The sequence below is a fragment of the Cyprinus carpio genome, chromosome B23, assembly GCF_018340385.1.
Source record: "Cyprinus carpio isolate SPL01 chromosome B23, ASM1834038v1, whole genome shotgun sequence".
In the NCBI taxonomy this organism is placed as follows: Eukaryota; Metazoa; Chordata; class Actinopteri; order Cypriniformes; family Cyprinidae; genus Cyprinus; species Cyprinus carpio.
In genome coordinates this window covers 13,677,204-13,696,822 of record NC_056619.1, presented here as the reverse complement: position 1 = coordinate 13,696,822, position 19,619 = coordinate 13,677,204, and the positions used below count along the sequence as shown (strand labels likewise).

The following is a 19,619-nucleotide window of genomic DNA, read 5'->3' as shown; positions in this document are numbered from 1 at the left end:
ACCTATTGCATGTGTTCAAATGTCCATTACCTGTACGCATATATTATAGTGCTCGTCATTGGTTAAAAGTGTGCAAGAAATTCCTATTCTTTACCCAATGTCTATATATGCTACATCATGCCAGGAGAAGAGTGGAGCCTTCCTCCCAGAAATGGAAAATTGGAAAGATTAAGACTTTGGATACAGCATAACCCCTCCGGCATTCAGCCCTCCGAATCCCACTTTCATAGAAACCGATTTTCTTGTTGAATAATCATGCAAGTGTGAAGGAAAGTGACAAGACATGGATATGGTAATGAGTGAGTGAGTGTGGGAGTGAAGACGAAAAACACTAATGCATTTGGCAAGAGTTAGATGACAGGACATATGCATAACTGAAGGACTACAAAGACCAATGGGGAACAAATAATCAAAACAGGAATAAAGCCTGTAATTTATCACACATTTATTTTTCGAATCATAATATTAAAATTGTCCAACAGCATTAACAAATCAAGATATTCAGAGATTGTCAGAAATTAGTTTTAAAATGTGTATGCCCGAGAATCAGCTCTGGCTGATCTTAAAAAAAAGATCTTTCTGAGAGACAAAAAAATAATTTTTACACAAAACGGACAATGTCTAAATGGCCACTGCAGTAAATATATCTTAAGTCCAATTTAAAGAAAGAAAGACAAGTAAAAAGAAACCAGCGTATGAAATTACATGGTGCAAAGACCGTAAATATAAGGATACGAGATATATGAGTAGGACAAAAATTAAGAACAGAAATGTGATGAAGTGTAGGAGACAAGACAGATGCTGACGAATATGCTGTTTGTGTACTAGTATCTCTGATGGTGGAAGCTCCACCCTGCTCAGAGCAGACCAATGTGTCTCAGAGCAGATCAGCAGGTCAGTTTTACTGTGCTGCCACCTCATATATCTGTGCCGCCCCCAGGGGGCGCCACATGATGCCACCAGGGAACTAGCACGCTCAGAGTGCCATTCAGAGGTGTCCAGGTGTGCACTTTCAGGCCATTTCCTCCGTTCTATGCAGTACAGCTTTAGGAGTTAACTCTGATCCCTGAGATGAAGGGCAAGCCAGTGAAGACCTTCTTCTTGTACTCAATGTAGTCCTCTCCAAAGAAATGGATGAGCGAGATCTCCTCTTCCTCAATACGCTCTCGAAAGAAGCGCCAGCTGGCGATCGTATATCCCAGTAGACATACTGGGTTGCACAGAATTATCTGGAAAAAAGGATAAGCGAAAAATGGTTTAAAACAAAAGATTTAAAACAAATCATGCCTTTTAGACTCTGCCAGTCAAAAGTTTAGAATAATTATGATTTTTGTGTCTTATGCTCACCATGTCTGTATATTATTTGATAAAAAAAAAGATAAAACAGTAATGTCGATTAATTCTATTTGAATTTTAAATTTTCCTTGGTGTCATTTTTTGGAAACTGTAATACACATCATTCAAAAGTATGATTTAAAATTTTTATCAGGAGGGACACATTACATTACATTTATCAAACATAACAGTAAAGAAATGCAGTTCTTTTGAACTTACTATTCATCGAGGAATCCTGAAATAAAATGTACCAAGGTTTCCACAGAAACATCTTTCAACATTGATAATAAGCACCACATCAGTCATCCTCTAATATGACCAGACTGTAATATTAGAGTATGAATATAATGAATATCATCATGTGACACTGAAGACTGGATTAAAGGCTGCTGGAAATTCAGCTTTGCCAGCAGGGGAATAAATTACATTTTTATTTCTATTTAATGTATGTTTTAAATGTATTTTTGTCAAATTAATACAGCCTTGGTGAACACAAGAGACTTCTAAAAAAAATATTCTGGTAGTGTGAATTTAAGGGACACAAAAAAAATAATAAAACAAAACGTAAATATATATTTAAAAGTAAAAGATAATAACAACGAAAAGTATTAGTAGTATTCTTATTATTATACTTTTAAGAAATATAAAAAAAAATTATTTGTGAAGTTGCTTTAGAAAAATATGTACTGTGAAAAATATATATAAATAATGGTTAAAGTACCTGAGTGCCAATGCTCCAGTAAAACCAGCCCACATAGGAAGGATGTCTGAAGAGAGCGTAAACTCCAGAGGTGACCAGCACGTGGCTCTGGGACTTCTCATTCTGCACTATGTGGTTGAAGTTGGATCCTGCTGTCAACATGGCAGCTTTACGCAAACCCTCCCCACAGAGAACCATCACCAAACCCACCAGACAGAGCCAGTTCATCTGCTTCATCTCTGTGGAGAACAGTGAAATTCAATTCATTCTGGAAAATTTTCAATAATGACAAAAAAAAAAGTTTAATAATAATAATTCTGTAACCCTTAGAATAATTTCACTTCAATCTCTACATTACTATGTATCAGGCTTAACAAAGCAAAATCAAACTCGGGCTGCGAATCACTGGCCAAGATTGTATCAAACCTGGAATAAGGAGCTTTTCCACAGTGAACTCTATCCAGGAGGAAACGGCTGCTACTGTGTACTCAACACTGTGGTTGAGCAGGAATGAGTCTAGAGACAGACTGCGCGGGTTGATGATGGCAGTAACCAGGTACTCAGAGTAGTGAAAAAATGACAGCGAACACATATACCTAGTGAAACAAGACATCATTATTCCATAACTCGTCAAAAATCATTCACGTCTAAGACCATTCAGAATTATTTCCAGTCCTTATGCATGTTAAATGTGTAAATGAACCTCAAATAGACCTAACCCATTTCACAAAAGTTGAATTACCAGCCAAAGTGTGTCCATGTTGTATCTGCTAAACTTAAAATGAGACCACATCCAAAGGCAAATCCGAGAAAGCAGGCTCGAACAGCCACCTGATTAAGCAAAGATGAAGGAGATTGTGAGCCAGTCCCTGATTCTGCAAACTCACATACTGTACAGTAAGCTGTCTTCCTGGAGGGCTTATTTATATTGACAGAGAAACCTACACAAGATCCCATTAGAGAGCTGATGTAACAGGATTATACCTGCACCAGTGATAGAGTCCTGTAGCCTTTGCAACTAACGTACACATCTAGATAGCTTTATTCGGTTAAAACGTGTATATAGCACCAGACAGTGGTTCAGTTACACAGTAATTACATCTGTACAACACACATCCGATTCACCCGGTCTCTCTGAGTCTTACCTTGTATAAAGGTCCCTTGTATATGATTAGCAGAAAGCCATTGATAACTGTGATATACGCCGCAATGGCTATTTTCCCGTTCACATCCGTGAGGTAATCGAATATCCAGTCAATGTGAGCGCCAAATTTTACAAGTAAAGGTATTACGATGACGCCCAGTCCTGAGATAAAGCTAATAATACTTATCCTCCCTTCTAGCACCAACTTGCTGCCTGCCATGTTGAAAACAGCAAGATCCCGCCGAGAAATCTCGCGTGACTTCAGAGCTCACGCTGCCTTGCTTACTTTGACAGTTTCTTCACGCTCATTGAACTGTAGTTAAAAATTAATTTATCCCCATGTGCGAATTTAATTAGAAACGATTCAATTATTATTAGTAGTATTGTGAAAACGTAAGGAATAATTTCATGCTTTCTAAAAACGAAATAATAATAGATATAATGATTATTATAACACTACTTTATGGCATTATAATAGATAATACATATTATAATAATATTAATATTTAATATAATTTTTTTAAACCATACAAATTGCCAAAACGTATACACATTATTGTTTCCTTACCAAGAAACCAGTTGTGCCAAGATGTTAATGTTACTAAAAATATTACAAATATTATTATAATTACACAATGAAATATTTTTCAATTTACTAATAAAGCAATAAAACCAAAATGATGATTCACTCAAGATGTGGAAAAAGGTCCTGTTTTGTACACTTGATAAAATAATGAATTATTTATCTAATGGAACTTAGATGGTGATGGTGGTATTGAATACCACAAAACATAGGCTACTGTCAGCGTCAAATCAGCAAAGCACAATACTTCTCCTATAATAACAACTGCATGGCTCTCAATGAGCATGAAGAAAAGCATTATTGTAGCCTAGCACAGGCAGTTGTAGAGTAATTCAGATTCGAGCTGAAAGGAAGATTTAATGGTTTAATAATGTGAGATGGAGATCTCCCTTGTGTCCTTCTTTGTGTGTCCATTCCAAAGCTGCTCGTCTGATTGGAAGCTGGGGACCTGGAAGACGTTGCAGACTGTCTTTGCATGCTCAAGTCAAGTTGATCTCAAGTTGAACTCAACACCCAACCACATGAACACAAAATGCAAACTACTTATATCTTCATGCAATAACTTTCAATGAATACAATTTTTGTTCACAATGACATGTCTCTCAATCTTAATACCACACATATACACACACAGTAGCTCAATTTTCATTCATTTGAATTAACTGGCCTTGCAGGTATACATAACATGTTCTCCTGCAATTATCATCATCAGTCTTAGTTTACAAATTTCACAAACACTTATATCTAAGAAAGCAATCACAGGATATACATGAACATTGACAAGGATGAATATAAAATGTTCCAACACAGTGGAAATATAATCACATGCATTTGGAAAGTAAAATATGACAAATTCTCCCGCCTCGTTTAAACCATAATGAACATGCCCCGGTTTAAGCTTATATCCTCAGGATCAACACACTGTCCTTTTTGCGTGTGATGCGGTAATGCCTGTGTAATTTAGCATAGCACCGAAGCCCTGTAAAAACAGGGAAGGAACATTTTAAATATGGTTTACTCTTTTATCAGCATGAGTAACAATCAGTCCAAAAACTGGTCTTGCTCACCTTCCTCACACATGCAGCTATCATAACACTTGTTGTTGAAGCCACGGTTGTGGAGCTCACATACATGTGTCCTGAGGTTGCAGCAAGACCCTGAGAAAGTTCATGAAAAAGAGGTAAAAATGGTGTCATCATTTATTTGACTTAATCAAATTACATTGAATTATACTACTTTTCGAAATGTTTTGGTTCGGTAATATTTTAAATGTTTTTGAAAGAAGTCTCTTATGCTCACCAAGGCTGAATTTACTTGATCAAAAATACAGTAAGAACGGTAATATTGTGAAATATATTTTCAATTTCTATTTGAATATATTTTAAAGGGTAATATATTCCTGTGGACAAGGCTGAATTTTCAGCATCATTACTGCAGTCTTCAGTGTCACATGATCCTTCAGAAATGTGATGAACTGGTGCTCAAGAAACATTATTTAATCTTTTGTATCATTATAAATGCTTTTACTGTCACTTTTGATCAGTTCAATACGTTCTTGCTGAATAAAAGTATTAAAAATATTCTGAGTGGTAATATATTACATTGTAACTACAAAGAGAAAAGATACAATATAATATAAGGGGCTCATTGTATTAAAGCATGTGGAAAAGGTCACCTGGTAGACAATCTAGATGATGTTTGCAGCTCCTATCTGATGTAAGTGTCACAAGTTCAGTGCTTGGGCTTTTTGTGGCCTGTTTGTCAGAACCTGGATAGAAATAGAGCAGTTGTGTTATGGGTATAGTAATTCACCAACACTTCAAAACAGACACCAGAAGTTAAAACACCTTCATAAAAATTACTCCATTTCATTTTTGAATATTAGAACATTTGTAACTTGGCTTTTTCCATGCAGGGACTAAAGAGGTATGTGGAAAAATTTGCCTAATAGTCCTAAATGGTTCATTCCTGTGGTCCCACGTGTAAAGCAATACACATTATTCTGATAAACGATGTAGCATATATAGCAAAACATGCACAAATGATCTCAAGTCACCACTTCAAAACAATATGTCTGAAATATTGATCTACCTCGCTTCTTAGAAAATTGCTTTTTGTGTGGAGGCCTCATATCTTCATAATCAGTCCAGTCAAAGAATGTCATGTCGAGAGTGGGCATCACATCTCCACCTGAATAACTTCTGACCTGAGGTACAAAACAACATATTCAGTATTCATGCCACTATATGAAGTGTTGAAATTACACTTTTTCATGAGACCGTAAATCACTTCAATTGATAATTCCAAATTATGGAGGTATGTGTTATACCTTTTGAGCCAATAAACAAGAAATTGTTTAATGTGTGGATTTAATTGATGGCATGAACCTATTATCCCTCATAATGAAGGTCACTGGGATTCAATTTTATTTGGGCCTGTTTCAAGACACTGATAGATGAGAAGCTGAGATATTTTTTTTAATCAGTGTGATTAAAAAGACTGAACAACTAGATGATGGTTACCTGTGGTTTTCTGGAGGGGGTTGGCTTTGTGGTGGGCTCCCCACTGACTGCTGCAGTTATGGGCAATATGAAGGAGCCAACGGTGGCTGCAGGGAACACTGGCTCTGTGGGACTCCCAAAGGAGTTTTTATTGAGCCTTTGATCAAAAGAAACCCTCCGTTTCTTTCCTAATGACAAAGACTCTATGCAAAGAAAATGGCAAGTAGATAATTGCAGGACAGTTATAAAGGAGTTTTACTTTGGAAAGTTTGAGGATTCCTTTTTACCTTCATCATGAGTCCCAACGATGTGCCCTCCAAACATATTGTAACCAGTGGGACGTCTCATTGCCTTCTCTGAAGTCTCAGCACCAGGAGAAATATTAATTTGCTCTGGAATTAAAGAATCAAACCTCATGGAGTTTCTCTTTTTCGGAGTGATTATCCGTCTTCTATCTGGCTCCATCTCTAAGCGGACGGGACTGAGGCCCTCCAGGTCTGGCCCTTCATTTTGGGTGTGGACCACAGTAATGTGGGGCCTCTCTCTGAGCTGACCTGCTGTCATCCTCTTCTTGTGACCACTGTGCTTCCTGTGATGACTGTGTTGATGTATGGATGCCTCTGGCCTGGGCGGGATAATGACATTGTCTCTGAAGACTTCCGTGGCTGAATTGTGGCCCGTTTCGGTGCTCAATGTCATGGTCACCAAGTCAAGGAGGAGAAATGAGCCAAAATACCAACATAAAGCCACCATTCTATTAGTAGAAAAGATTAAACAAATAATACACCATTAAACAATAATAAATCACTATATACTATCATTCAAAACTTCTGGGTGAGTAGGATTTTTTATTTTTTTTTTGAATGAATGAATTCTTTCTTTTATTTAACAAGGATGCATTATTAGACTGATTAAAAGTGACAGTAAAGACATTTATAATGTTATTTATTTCTATGTCAAATAAATGTGTTCTTTTGAACTTTCTATTCATCAAAGAATCCTGAAAAAAATTAAGAAGCACAAGAGTCAAAACTGATAGTAATACATGTTTTTTGAGCACCAAATCAGCATTTTAAAATTATTTCTGAAGCATCATGTAAAACTGAAGCCTGGAGTAATGGCTTCTGAGAATTCAGCTTTTGACATCAGAGAAATAAATTATTTGATATAATATATTTTATATATTTATGAAAAATGTATTAATATAAAGATTAATATGACAATGGCCTGATACAATTCAGTGAACTAGGAGACTGTAATATAATGCCAGTCTCCAAAAATCTGTTCTCATTTTTAGCAATGTGTCACAGTACAAAAAAGAAATTAATTTAGATTGAGTTACTGGCTTTAATAAATCAAAAACAATACAACAATAAAATTCCCTCTAATCACAAACCATACCTTCAAAAAACCACCTGGTCTCACCACAAGCTTGCAGGACTCAACGCACACCGAAAAGGAAAAATAATGTCTTGAAATAAACCAAAGCAAAACATCTTGACAGACCGTTTGATGTTATGTTGCTCTTCTTTTTGGGAACGTTTGCAGTGCTTTGGGAGTCGCGCAAGGCTCTACATTGGGTCTTTGATCTTGACACCACTGGACAGCACTGAATATATGCTGTGCAAAGATTCTTCATAAGCAATGGTGTCTGGGGGAGTTAAGAAGCATTATATAATCCCTATCTGACTTATTACAATATAATATTCAAACAGACATGTAAGCGCATTCGTTCTAACTGTAATTTTTCTAAGCATCTTAGAGATGAGGATGAAGAGAACAGATCCAAGCCAAGGGAATTTTATCCTCAGAAAATGGATTATATACACACTGAGCAGATGAGTGTGACTAATTAAACAAGCGAATTTAGCTTTCATGTACTGACAGACTAGAGTTGTGACAAATCCAACATTTCCCAACTGCTGCTGCATTTACATATATGAACGGCAAAACTTGGAGATTTAACTGAGAGCTTATGATTTGGATGCTATAGATGAAGCCTGAGGATGTTGAAAGATTTACAGGAAAATGATTCAGTTTAGTTGAACTTTTTCAGCTTTTGGTGCAAAATCATCATATATGTCACCACAGTTTTTTTTAGAACATTACGAATTGCAGGAGGCACTAAAACACCGTTAAAACTTCAGGAATCTTTTAAACATTTGTTCATATATAGGCTAACCAATAGGCTATACCATAAAAAGAAAATGCAATCATTTGAAATTTGTCGCAATAACACATTTCTCTTTGAAGCACAGCATAATTTACCAGAAAATTAAACGCATAATAAGTGTCTCTCTGTTTCCTATGCCACTGATCATGTGCTCATATTATCTTTATTAATTTCAGGATCCCATGCTGTGCACGCCGATGCTGCTCAGGAGCCTAAAAATATCAAAGCTTCACCCCTTTCTCTCAGTAGTCTGTGTAAACAGTGACATGATTAATTCATTGGGGAATCTGGGCTTGCTCTTCCTTATACAGAGACTCCACTTTTCCTACGAGTATCGCAAAACTAGCAAATGTAATATGCATATCATATAACACTTTGGCAATAAATAAATTTCAACCATTTCTGAGGTAATACCTTTAACATAATTACATAGTGCATAGTGCATCTATAGTTACAATCCTGAATTAACATCTACTGATAGCTAATAGTTTTAATACAGCTGCACTGTTTACTTATGCCTCATAAAAGATCTCAATAATGACTAAAGACCATTAACAAACATTCAAGAGAAAAGAACAAGGAAAGTGATCACCTGTTCTCCGGTGTGTGATTTGTTCTCTCTGGTTGCAGTCAGTGAGTCCACAATGAGCGCGCGCGCGTGGAGGACAGTCTCGAGCTCTCAGTGAAGACTGCGAGTCGCGAGCGTCGCCTAACCTAAATACCTGAACAAAAGAAGCGCTCTCAGTCTCATCTCATCACACTGAACTTAACCGATGGTCTAGGTGTGACAGTTTTTAATGGTTTTGGTTTTAGGAAATGTGTTGGCGAATGTTTAATACAGTTACTCTGTGAAATGTGTTATATGTGGCTGTATATTAAGGCTATATTAAATACATTATATTAAATGTAGCTATATATTAAGCATCTAATTGTGTGATTTTATGAAATAGGCCTGTGTGTTTGCAATGTTCAGTTATCAATATCCTTACTCAGTTATCATTCAAAATGTAGTAACAGTTTTTATAGCCTATATTTAAAGCAGTCTAAGCTATAGCTACAAACATTTATTTGAGTTAAATTAATATTTTCTATCATATTGTTATTATTTTAAGAGACAATCAACAATATCAAAAGCGAACCTATTAAAATGTTTTGCATTAAAAAGAACACCCTACTGTGCATCTCCTTCAGGGATTAATCCTATTTTTCCTTTCTCTTCCAGTCCTTTGTATCTCGTTTACTGGTTAATTCTTTTCGTTGCATAAAAAAGGATAATTTACATTACTTTGCATTAAAAAGAACACCCTACTGTGCATCTCCTTCAGGGTCATTTATATCAGTTAATTGAAGTCGCGAGATGGCGCTATTTCACGTTTCTTTATTGATATGTGACAAGCGCGAGACGCAGGTGTGTGGAAATATTTAATATAGCTGCTGCCATAAGACACATTTTTAAAACGTTCAGTACCGCAATAGCCTAATTACAATCAGGCATTACACAAAGCAGTGTATGTCTAATAATTAATTGTAATTAGCAGCAGGACCTATATAGCTAGCAATTAATTATTGTAACGCGGAAAGTGTGTAATATGGACAGTCCTACGTCTAACATCTAAATTGTAGCGCGTACTGATCTGTGAAATTTAAAAATGCATCGTCTTGGCCACAAACATGTTTTATTAGGCTATCTGTAGGCCTATAGGTTAATTATGTGACATCGTACAACACTGACAAATAATGTCACTGTATAGCCATGCACTGAACTAAATTACTGCTGCTCGGTTCTGACCCGCTGCATTCTTGAAAGTGTGATTAAACTGGGCGGGGTTCATTCCCAGTACATCTCCCAGGGGTTTGATCATATAATGAAACCAGGCCTGAAGCCCAGAGAGTGATTGGTGGATGACAGTAGTAATGTGGAGGTGGAGGTTCTGGGGTCCAGTGGAACAGCAGTTGAATTAGTTGCTCAGATCTCCAGGGGAACGCACGTGCGCTGCCCCTCAGCTGGAGGCAATAAATCATCCGCCCCCTCCTGCTCCTGTTTTTTTAATGTAAGTGCATCACACACCGCTTAGATGTACCAATTTAAGCTCGACACACTCCTGAACTCAGTGATCTGTTGAGCTTCGCCCAGTGTAAATCGCAATGAACACCAAACTGTGAGGATTTAGGTTAGGATGACATTTATTTCAAGTCAACTAAAACAGTCATATACGTGTGGAGTTTCCTTAAATATATTAATTGCCCTTGCTGTCTATAATAATGAAGTATTTTATTAATTAACATTTAACTAATATAACACGCAGATCCCAAATGAATGTGATTGTAGTAACTATTGGGGACCGCAAGGTGGCAGCTAGTGTACTGCTATTTTGGGTTTCTGCAGCTTTAACTTAATAAAGGTAAATTTAAGACTTAAACAACAACAACAACAACATTTTTTTAAACCAAGTAAAGAAATTTTAAGGAATATTTTTAAAGGAACACAATATGCCAGTACTGCATAACACATTTATGTTCTCCAAATGTAAATGTCTATGGAGCATACAATGTGTATTAGCAACATATTCAAGTCTGAAAATAGCATACAACTTCCAGTGGATCTATATTATGCTTTAATTCATTTTACACACACAAAAATATTTAAGACTTAAAAATCTCAGCTCTCAACCACTGACTAGAACATCTTTTACTGTAACTTTTGATTACACTGTGTATTCTTCCTCAGTATTTTTGTCTTGTTTTCTAGTGCAAATGTCTAAAGATTCTTAAATCAAGATACTTTTATTTGAGAAGCTGAATGACATGAGATAAGAAGTCTTGTTTTCTGTAAAACTGATTTAAGAGAGAGAGAGAGAGAGAGAGAGAGAGAGAGAGAGAGAGATTAAAGCAAGAACAAATATCTGCCACTGGGCTCAGAAAAATCTTAATTAAAATTTGAGATTTAATTCAAAGGGGAAAACCCATTGACAGATATTTGTTCTTGTTTTAAGCATAAACTCATTTAATTTAGTTTTTTACTTTGCATCTCAAGTAAATGAACCTTGATTTTAAAGATCGATTTAATTATTTTTACAGGGAAACAAAAATACCAACGAAGATATAAATTTTTAATCCCTGCAACATTTAATGCAATGATTTTATGAATTCAATACCTTCTAATGGCATTAATTAATTTGTACTAGGCTAGTTTTGCCACTTTATTTCTGAATTCACACAGCATGACTTGACAACAACTGAACTTGAATAATATACTATTTAGTAAAGGTGAAAAGGATGCAAATAATACACATGAGATGGATTTTTATTAAAAAATATATTTATTTTCAGTCAAATATGAAATTTGAATATTCTGAAGTAATCAAGACTAACATAATCTCTTGTATAAACAGCATACAAGACATTCCTTTTTATTAAGGAATATAGTTTTAATTTTAAGTATATAATTCAACATATGCTTAATGTTGAATTCTGAATATGTTTTTTTTCAGATACATTTTTTAAGGTGTCCTTGTTACAGTGTAATTATACATTTAAGTACTGAGTAATATTAATTAACTACATGTACTTACTATATGGTAAGAGTTAGGATTAGTGTTTGGCTTAGGGTTACTTGCATGTAATTATGCATAATTAATTGTTATTATAATAGTAAGTACATGTAAAATGTAACAAGAACACATTAAAAGAAAGTGTAAAATAAAGTTTTTTCTTTGTATATTGCATCACAGCAATTACCTACAATTGTTGATTTTACAACAAATCCCAACATAGGATAAATTTCTGGACCAATAAAAAAATCCCCTCAGGGCAGCATTCATTTCCGTTCATTTTTCCATTTAGTCTTGACAAAAGACTTTTCTTCATTAATATGCTGCTGGGTGAGTTTAGTTCATCACTTCTTTCAACAGACCAAGATTTTGCAAATGCATTTCTTTCTTTTCCATGGCACTGCTTCTTGTCATTGAAAACACAGAGGAGCCACATCTTCTGCTGAGTCTGGGAATACGCGAAGTGTCTCCCTCGAAAACTTGGAGTATCCATTGTGAAAGAGCAAGGTCTTCTTTGGGGTGAAGAAAGAGACCGTTTTCCCCCAAAGGTCAGTGGGAGAGATACCATTGTGCAGCCGCTGCTCCAGAACACCCATAACCTGCTCCACACCATCTGAGCACTTCCTCTCCAGATTCATAATTTTACACCTAAGAGACAAGAACACATTTACATGAGTTACATTCAGTTCAGAATCTTGACGATAACTGCAACAATAACTTCATTGCATGACTGTTTGTTAATTTACGTTTTCTGCAGATCTCTCATGGTGAAGGACTGGGTCGTTGCTCAGTGTGCCGTGTCAAGAAGTGATATGCATTGACTTTTCTCTTCCCCTTGGGTTGAATTTATATGCAGCCTCACTGAATTTAATTAGATGTAAGTTCTCACACTTTTTAACCAATCAGGAAACTGCAGTATGACAATAGTGCAAGAGAGGATTGTTTAAAAAATTAATGCCAAGGCCCTAAACAGCAAATGAGCACGTGGGTTTTATTTTGTCTGTCAGTCAAGGACTGAGACATTGCTAAAAAAGCAGCATTGAGCATGTGAATTAGCATTGACCTCATTCATGCTCTCAGCCAATAATATGTGTGGGAATGTGCACTCAAACATCTGTCTAGAAAACTACAAGTTAGACAGTTAACATCAAATATTCATTAATTAATTATTTAATTTTTTATATTATTTTTATTTTCTTTATAATTTTATATACAATGTTTATTTTGTTCATAGCTCTAAAACAAGTGAAATTCAACATAAAAAGTGATAGCAATTTTTTTATCATTTATTTTTATTTATTCCTATTTTCTTTATTAATTATTTATTATACAGTAGTCAGCAAGTGGATCTAAAAAAAAAAACAAGACAAGAACACATTTTGGTTTTAGGACAACTTTGATGAAAGGTTTTGATCCACTTCAAATGTTGACTACTGTACATAGTTACTTATATTACTATTTATTAAATATACAGTGGTGGATTCTTTTGCTCATAGATAAAGATGATAATGTGTAGACATTCAACATCAATCGATTTTTATTAATTTGATTTATTTTCAATACATTTTATTTGAATTTATTACATTAAACATTTATTTATTTATATAATTAGAATTGTTTAGTTTCAAATACATTTTATTTTAATTGATTACTTTAAACATTTATTTATTTATTTATTTTCAATACATTTTATTTGAATTTATTACATTAAACATTTATTTATTGATATAATTATAATTGTTTAATATCTATATTGATTATAGAAATATTTATTAAGTATGCAATGATGGGTATGCTCATACACAAAAGTTGATATAAACCTGATGCATATAACAATTTTATTCACACTTGCAAATTTTAATTTTCAAATTGTAATAAATGCATAAGACCATGATCATTTTTTAGCATTTAATCTAAGATGAATTGCATAATTGCATTATGACACAATTCCACAAACAATTCATAAATCACAAAAAAAACAATCTACGACTAAGACAATGATATATATATATACAGAATGAGCAGATGATGTTATCTGATATAGCCTATGTTGTACAATCTAGGACTGGGACGCTGTTGTTTAAGGGAGGTAATTGAATGATGCCTCCAGATGGCGAGCCTGGCTGCCTGGGAGGTGCTGTGAGAACAGTGAGCGCTGGGAAGTGGGAGGCAGGGTCACTCTGACAATGTGTAATGGGCCACGCTTCTTTTATCAGTGGGATCAGTGTCAGTGAATAAGTGTGGGAAGCCGTGCCGCACAAGCGCTCCCAGGTTCTCACTGAGTGGAGCGTGTGACTGAGAGTCGCCAGCAGACAGCAGGCCAGACAGCTGGAAGTGTCTTAAGTATGTGTGGGGAGAGTGTGCCGAGAGAGAAGTGTGCTGCCCAGACCTCATAAAGCTGAGAGGAAAAGAGCCTGCACACACTTCAGACATTTTACTTTAGTTTGCATGGCATAAGCTTGAAAAACACAAAATAAAAAATTATTAAAAGAAAACAAACAAACAAACAAATATATTCATTGTTATATTTTTTTGATGCTTTTATGTGAAACATGTCATAATCATACCTAGAATGATAAATAAATAAATAAATACATAAATAATGTATATATGTGGCACAATTCCTTTCCTTTGAATACTTTGCAAAATATACTGTATATTGCCTACCTTACGGGTCATGTCTAACTCCCAAGAGACCATGGGACAATTTTGTGCCTTGTGTGAAGAACACAATAAACTGTGCTTTAAAGACCGAAGCGACTTGCAGTCACTTAGATCACTTTACGAGGTCACAAATTTCCCACATTCACAGGCCACTAGCTGAATCAGTCTTCATCCTTCTTAAACGCCCCTCCACCTGCTCCCCAGAGATGCGCTCATTGTGTCGGAGCAATAAGGGCTTCAGCAGCCATGTGGCGGCCCAAACGCTCCCATTGGCTGCGGACTGTGAGAACCTCCAGCAAACTCCAGACTCACACATTCATATGGAGATTTGGGAGTATAAATAGAGGGAGAGGAGAGAGAGTTAAGCACAGATCTCATCTGATCCTAACGGAGAACTGAACACAAGTCACACAGCCATGGCACCTACAATCACTGGATCAGTCATCAGCAGAGAACAACTTCCACTCACAAACAAGGTAAATACTCAACATCTCATATCTCACTCCACAGAGTCATGTATGCTTATGAGATATAAAAATGTGGATGAGTGTTTCTAAATGCATGTTCTTGGTGTTTCCTCAGCTGAGAAAGGCCGATAGTGGAGAGACACTGGATTTCTTGAGACACAAGAAACTCTAAGAAGCTCAAGTCTCTTCTGGGTCAAGAGTTCCTAAAGCAACAGCCCGACTCCAGACAGGAGAAAGCTGATATCCTGGAGATGACACTGGATTTCTTGAGACTCCAGCAGACCCACCCAGAATCCCTTGGCCTGCAGCTCTTCTGCAGCTCGTGACGGACGCTCCAGATGTGTGCAGGAGGCCGTCAACTTCCTGTCTCAGTGTCCAGTGCAGACGGAGTCCCACAGAAGACTGCTGAAGCACTTCCTGCACACGCAGCCCTACACAGAGAACAACACACGAGCGCCGCCTCAGATAAGTTCACCAGCCGCACAGAGCAGCAGCAAAGAGCAAACTCTGGCGCTCTGGAGACCCTGGTAGAGCCACCAGGACCCGTATGATTTATCAGACAGAATTCATAATGCCAGTCTGAGATTGGCATGGAATGAAATTCTAATGTAGGAATTGATTTCCGCTTCTGCTGCTTATGCAGCCCCTTTTAATCTGCTTTCAGAGAAAGTTTGTGTTTCATTTAAACTGTATGACCAGTGATATTTGATGAGAATGTACAGAATCATTTGCTGTGGAAAATAATTACTACATTTGTGAACATTCAGACTGAAACAAACGTTAAAGTCTGATTCAGACGTTTGAGCTCTTGTAGCTCTTTCACCCATATTGGGTTTATTCTTTCACTGCTTTCATTTACTGCAAGCTTTTGATTCATATTTCTGTTTGTTTGAAATACATCTTATTCTTCTCTTATTATATAAGAAATATTTCTTCATTTGAAGGATATTGTGTGTTGAAAGCACAAATGATTGTTTTTAATGTTTACATGTGTTTACATAAATGAGACGTTTCCCCTGTAAAGGGCAGTTGTTTATCGTCACTGATAGTGACTTGAATTTTATTCTTTGTATTCAAAGTCAAGTTATTACCTTCTTTGAAGGTGTGTTCTGCATTTGTATTCCTTTATATTGAAGTGCAACATGAAAATAAATTTTAAGAATATAATCTGTACGTTTTCTTCATCAATCAAAATAAATCACAACACTTTTGCACACTATAAAGATGTTTTAATTGCTGTTTAGTTAATCTGCACATAATGGTCCTTAGTGATTAATGTAAAATATAAACTGAATATTTACACTCAGTTCTTCATCTGTCAAGTCAAATGAAATCACAGCTACACTCAAAGGGTATGAAAGCTGTCAGTGGGTTGCTACCAAGATGTACACTCTGGTACTATGTGCATTTACTAATATGCACCCTTTATGAGCAAATAAGCTACAAAGATGTACCCTTTGTAAAGGTAACACACCAGTGACAGCTTTTGTACCTCTTTTTTTTCTGAGAATGCTTATAATAAGTTTGAATATGATAGTGTGGTTTGCCCTGTAGTCTTGTTGACCGTCTCCTGTATCTGAAGAAACCAGATTTGTTGTGTAATGGAGTGAGATTGTACTGCTGTCCTCTCAAGAAATTAACTCCTCTACACATATTTATTTTTATTTATCCACTAATAAACCACTCATGCGCTTACTGTAGGTAATTATGTTTTATCTCTGCTTGGTGAAATTCAGGTCTGAGCTGGATGTTGAGTGCTCAGTCTGATGAAAATGCATTACTTTTCACTGAATTACTGCAGTTAACATAGTAAAACGTCAGTAGCCAAATATGGCATTAATAAATTACTAGAACTGATTAGAGACACTATAATTTTGCTTATAAATCTGAATTGACAAATGTGTCATTTATAGGTATATTTTTTTAAGTACATGTGCATCTTGAACCACACCATTAAGTTTAAACCAAATAGTAGATTTGTATAAAAGATTTGAATAACTTTTAAAGTGTGCAAATGTGCTGTGATGCGTTGAACTCATGAACAAGGAATTCAGTGACAACAAGGGATTATAGGCAGGAAATATATTAAAATTTATTTTTATTCTCTACTTCAATATGAAGTAATGCACAGAAGACACCTTCACAGAAGGTAAAAACATGATTTTGCCTATAAAAGACAAATTGTAAATCACTATCAGTGACAATACACAACTGCCCTTTACAGGGGAAACATCTCATTCATGTAAACAAATGCGAACATTGAAAACAATAATTTGTGCTTTCAACACACAATATCCTTCAAATGAAGAAATATTTCTTACATAATAAGAGAAGAATAAGATGTATTTCAAACAACAGAAATATAAATCAAAAGCTTTCAGTAAATGAAAGCAGTGAAAGAATAAACCCAATATGGGTGAAAGAGCTACAAGAGCTCAAACGTCTGAATCAGACTTTAACATTTGTTTCAATCTGAATGTTCACAAATGATAGTAATTATTTTCCACAGCAAATGATTCTGTACATTCTCATCAAATATCACTGGTCATACAGTTTTCAATGAAACACAACCTTTCTCCGAAAGCAGATTAAAGGTGCTGCATAAGCAGCAGAGGCGGAAATCAATTCCTACATTAGAATTTCAGTCCATGCCAATCTCAGACTAGCATTATGAATTCTGTCTGATAAATCATACGGGTCCTGGTGGCTCTACCAGGGTCTCCAGAGCGCCAGAGTTTGCTCTTTGCTGCTGCTCTGTGCGGCTGGTGAACTTATCTGAGGCGGCGCTCGTGTGTGTTGTTCTCTGTGTAGGGCTGCGTGTGCAGGAAGTGCTTCAGCAGTCTTCTGTGGGACTCCGTCTGCACTGGACACTGAGACAGGAAGTTGACGGCCTCCTGCACACATCTGGAGCGTCCGTCACGAGCTGCAGTAGAGCTGCAGGCCGAGGGATTCTGGGAGCGCTGCTGGAATCTCAAGAAATCCAGCGTCATCTCCAGGATATCAGCTTTCTCCTGTCTGGAGTCGGGCTGTTGCTTTAGGAACTCTTGGCCCAGAAGAGACTTGAGCTTCTCAATGCTGCTGTTGATTCGTTCTCTGCGGATCTTCTCCACTATCGGCTTTCTCAGCTGAGGAAACACCAAGAACATGCATTTAGAAACACTCATCCACATTTTTATATCTCAGAAGCGTACATGACTCTGTGGAGTGAGATATGAGATGTTGAGTATTTACCTTGTTTGTGAGTGGAAGTTGTTCTCTGCTGATGACTGATCCAGTGATTGTAGGTGCCATGGCTGTGTGTCTTGTGTTCAGTTCTCCGTTAGGATCAGATGAGATCTGTTCTCAACTCTCTCTCCTCTCCCTCTATTTATACTCCCAAATCTCCATATGAATGTGTGAGTCTGGAGTTTGCTGGAGGTTCTCACAGTCCGCAGCCAATGGGAGAGGACTAATGACACAAGGAACAGAGGGCCGCCACATGCTAAATGACATGCTTACTGTTCAGAAAACAATGAGCACATCTCTGGGGAGCAGGTGGAGGGGTGGGTGTTAAGGATGCAAAGTGTGTGAGAAAGTTGAGACCCTTCATTTAAAGCTTTATTTGTTGTGTGACACTGGGGTCATTTATTGACAAAGCACGTGCCATTAATATTGGAACATTCCCATCGCCAAAACACAATGCAACATATTTTAGTTTTTATTCAACAGGAGGAGAATCAATTGATTCATCATAAGGTTTCATTTCTGGTGGATGTGCAAGTAGCTTAATAACTGTTCCGTTGACTTTTCAGTGTAATTCAGATGTCCCTTATCAAAATAATTAGTGCAGGCGTGTGTGGACCCCTGGGGGTATTTAGGCAGGTTTCCGGAGGTACTTAGGGTACTGGGGGTACACTACCAATCAAATGCCTGTGGTCAGTAAGATAATAATAATAATAAATAAATAAATAAAAAATAAATTGGTCAAAAGTGAGAGTAAAGACATTTATAATGTTACAAAATATTTCTGTTTCAAAAAAATTAGGTTCTTTTAATCATTCTATTTATCAAATAATCCTGAAAAAAATGTATGACATTTTTACAAACATATTAAACAGCACAGCTGTTTTATTCATTGATAATAAAAGGCTAATACATATTTTTTGTTTTTTGTTTTTACTGAAAATTCAGCTTTTTCATCACAGGAATAAATTTTTAAATATACTGAAATAGAAATAAAATTAATAATATTTCATAATATAACTGCTTTTACTGTATTTTTTATCAAATAATTGCAGCTTTGGTAAACATAAGACAGACCACAAACTATTGATTGGTAGTGTAAACTTTAAGTTATACACCTATATGGCTAAAATTAGGAATTAAAAAGTATTTCTCATTAGACATGACTCTAAAATTTACATAGGATAACCAGAATTTAAAATAGCAGTTTCAGACTCAGATAACATAAAACATTATATAGTTCAAACTATTTCTATGTTTTATGTGTATAACAATGCCT

General features: G+C 36.1%; 2 protein-coding genes and 2 pseudogenes across 2 annotated transcripts; 1 reads left to right on the top strand and 3 right to left on the bottom strand.

The window, feature by feature from the left end:
- Nucleotides 1–430: 430 nt before the first annotated feature.
- LOC109090473 (protein-S-isoprenylcysteine O-methyltransferase-like) lies at nucleotides 431–3,447 on the bottom strand. Its single transcript, XM_019104290.2, has 5 exons — nucleotides 3,181–3,447; nucleotides 2,778–2,866; nucleotides 2,462–2,631; nucleotides 2,057–2,274; nucleotides 431–1,229 (listed from the first exon to the last, which is right to left on the bottom strand). Exons 1-5 carry the CDS (start codon nucleotides 3,397–3,399, stop codon nucleotides 1,047–1,049), a joined length of 879 nt encoding a protein of 292 aa, XP_018959835.2. The 5' UTR covers nucleotides 3,400–3,447; the 3' UTR covers nucleotides 431–1,046.
- Nucleotides 3,448–3,778: 331 nt separating this feature from the next.
- On the bottom strand, nucleotides 3,779–9,174 carry LOC109090471 (draxin-A-like). The gene is made up of 7 exons (XM_042750396.1): nucleotides 9,029–9,174; nucleotides 6,551–7,017; nucleotides 6,285–6,466; nucleotides 5,854–5,968; nucleotides 5,438–5,530; nucleotides 4,830–4,919; nucleotides 3,779–4,741 (listed from the first exon to the last, which is right to left on the bottom strand). Exons 2-7 carry the CDS (start codon nucleotides 7,014–7,016, stop codon nucleotides 4,662–4,664), a joined length of 1,026 nt encoding a protein of 341 aa, XP_042606330.1. The 5' UTR covers nucleotide 7,017; nucleotides 9,029–9,174; the 3' UTR covers nucleotides 3,779–4,661.
- A 5,893-nt stretch (nucleotides 9,175–15,067) lies between these two features.
- Nucleotides 15,068–15,749, top strand: LOC122142029 (annotated as a pseudogene).
- Nucleotides 15,750–17,696: 1,947 nt separating this feature from the next.
- On the bottom strand, nucleotides 17,697–18,480 carry LOC109113230 (annotated as a pseudogene).
- Nucleotides 18,481–19,619: the final 1,139 nt, after the last annotated feature.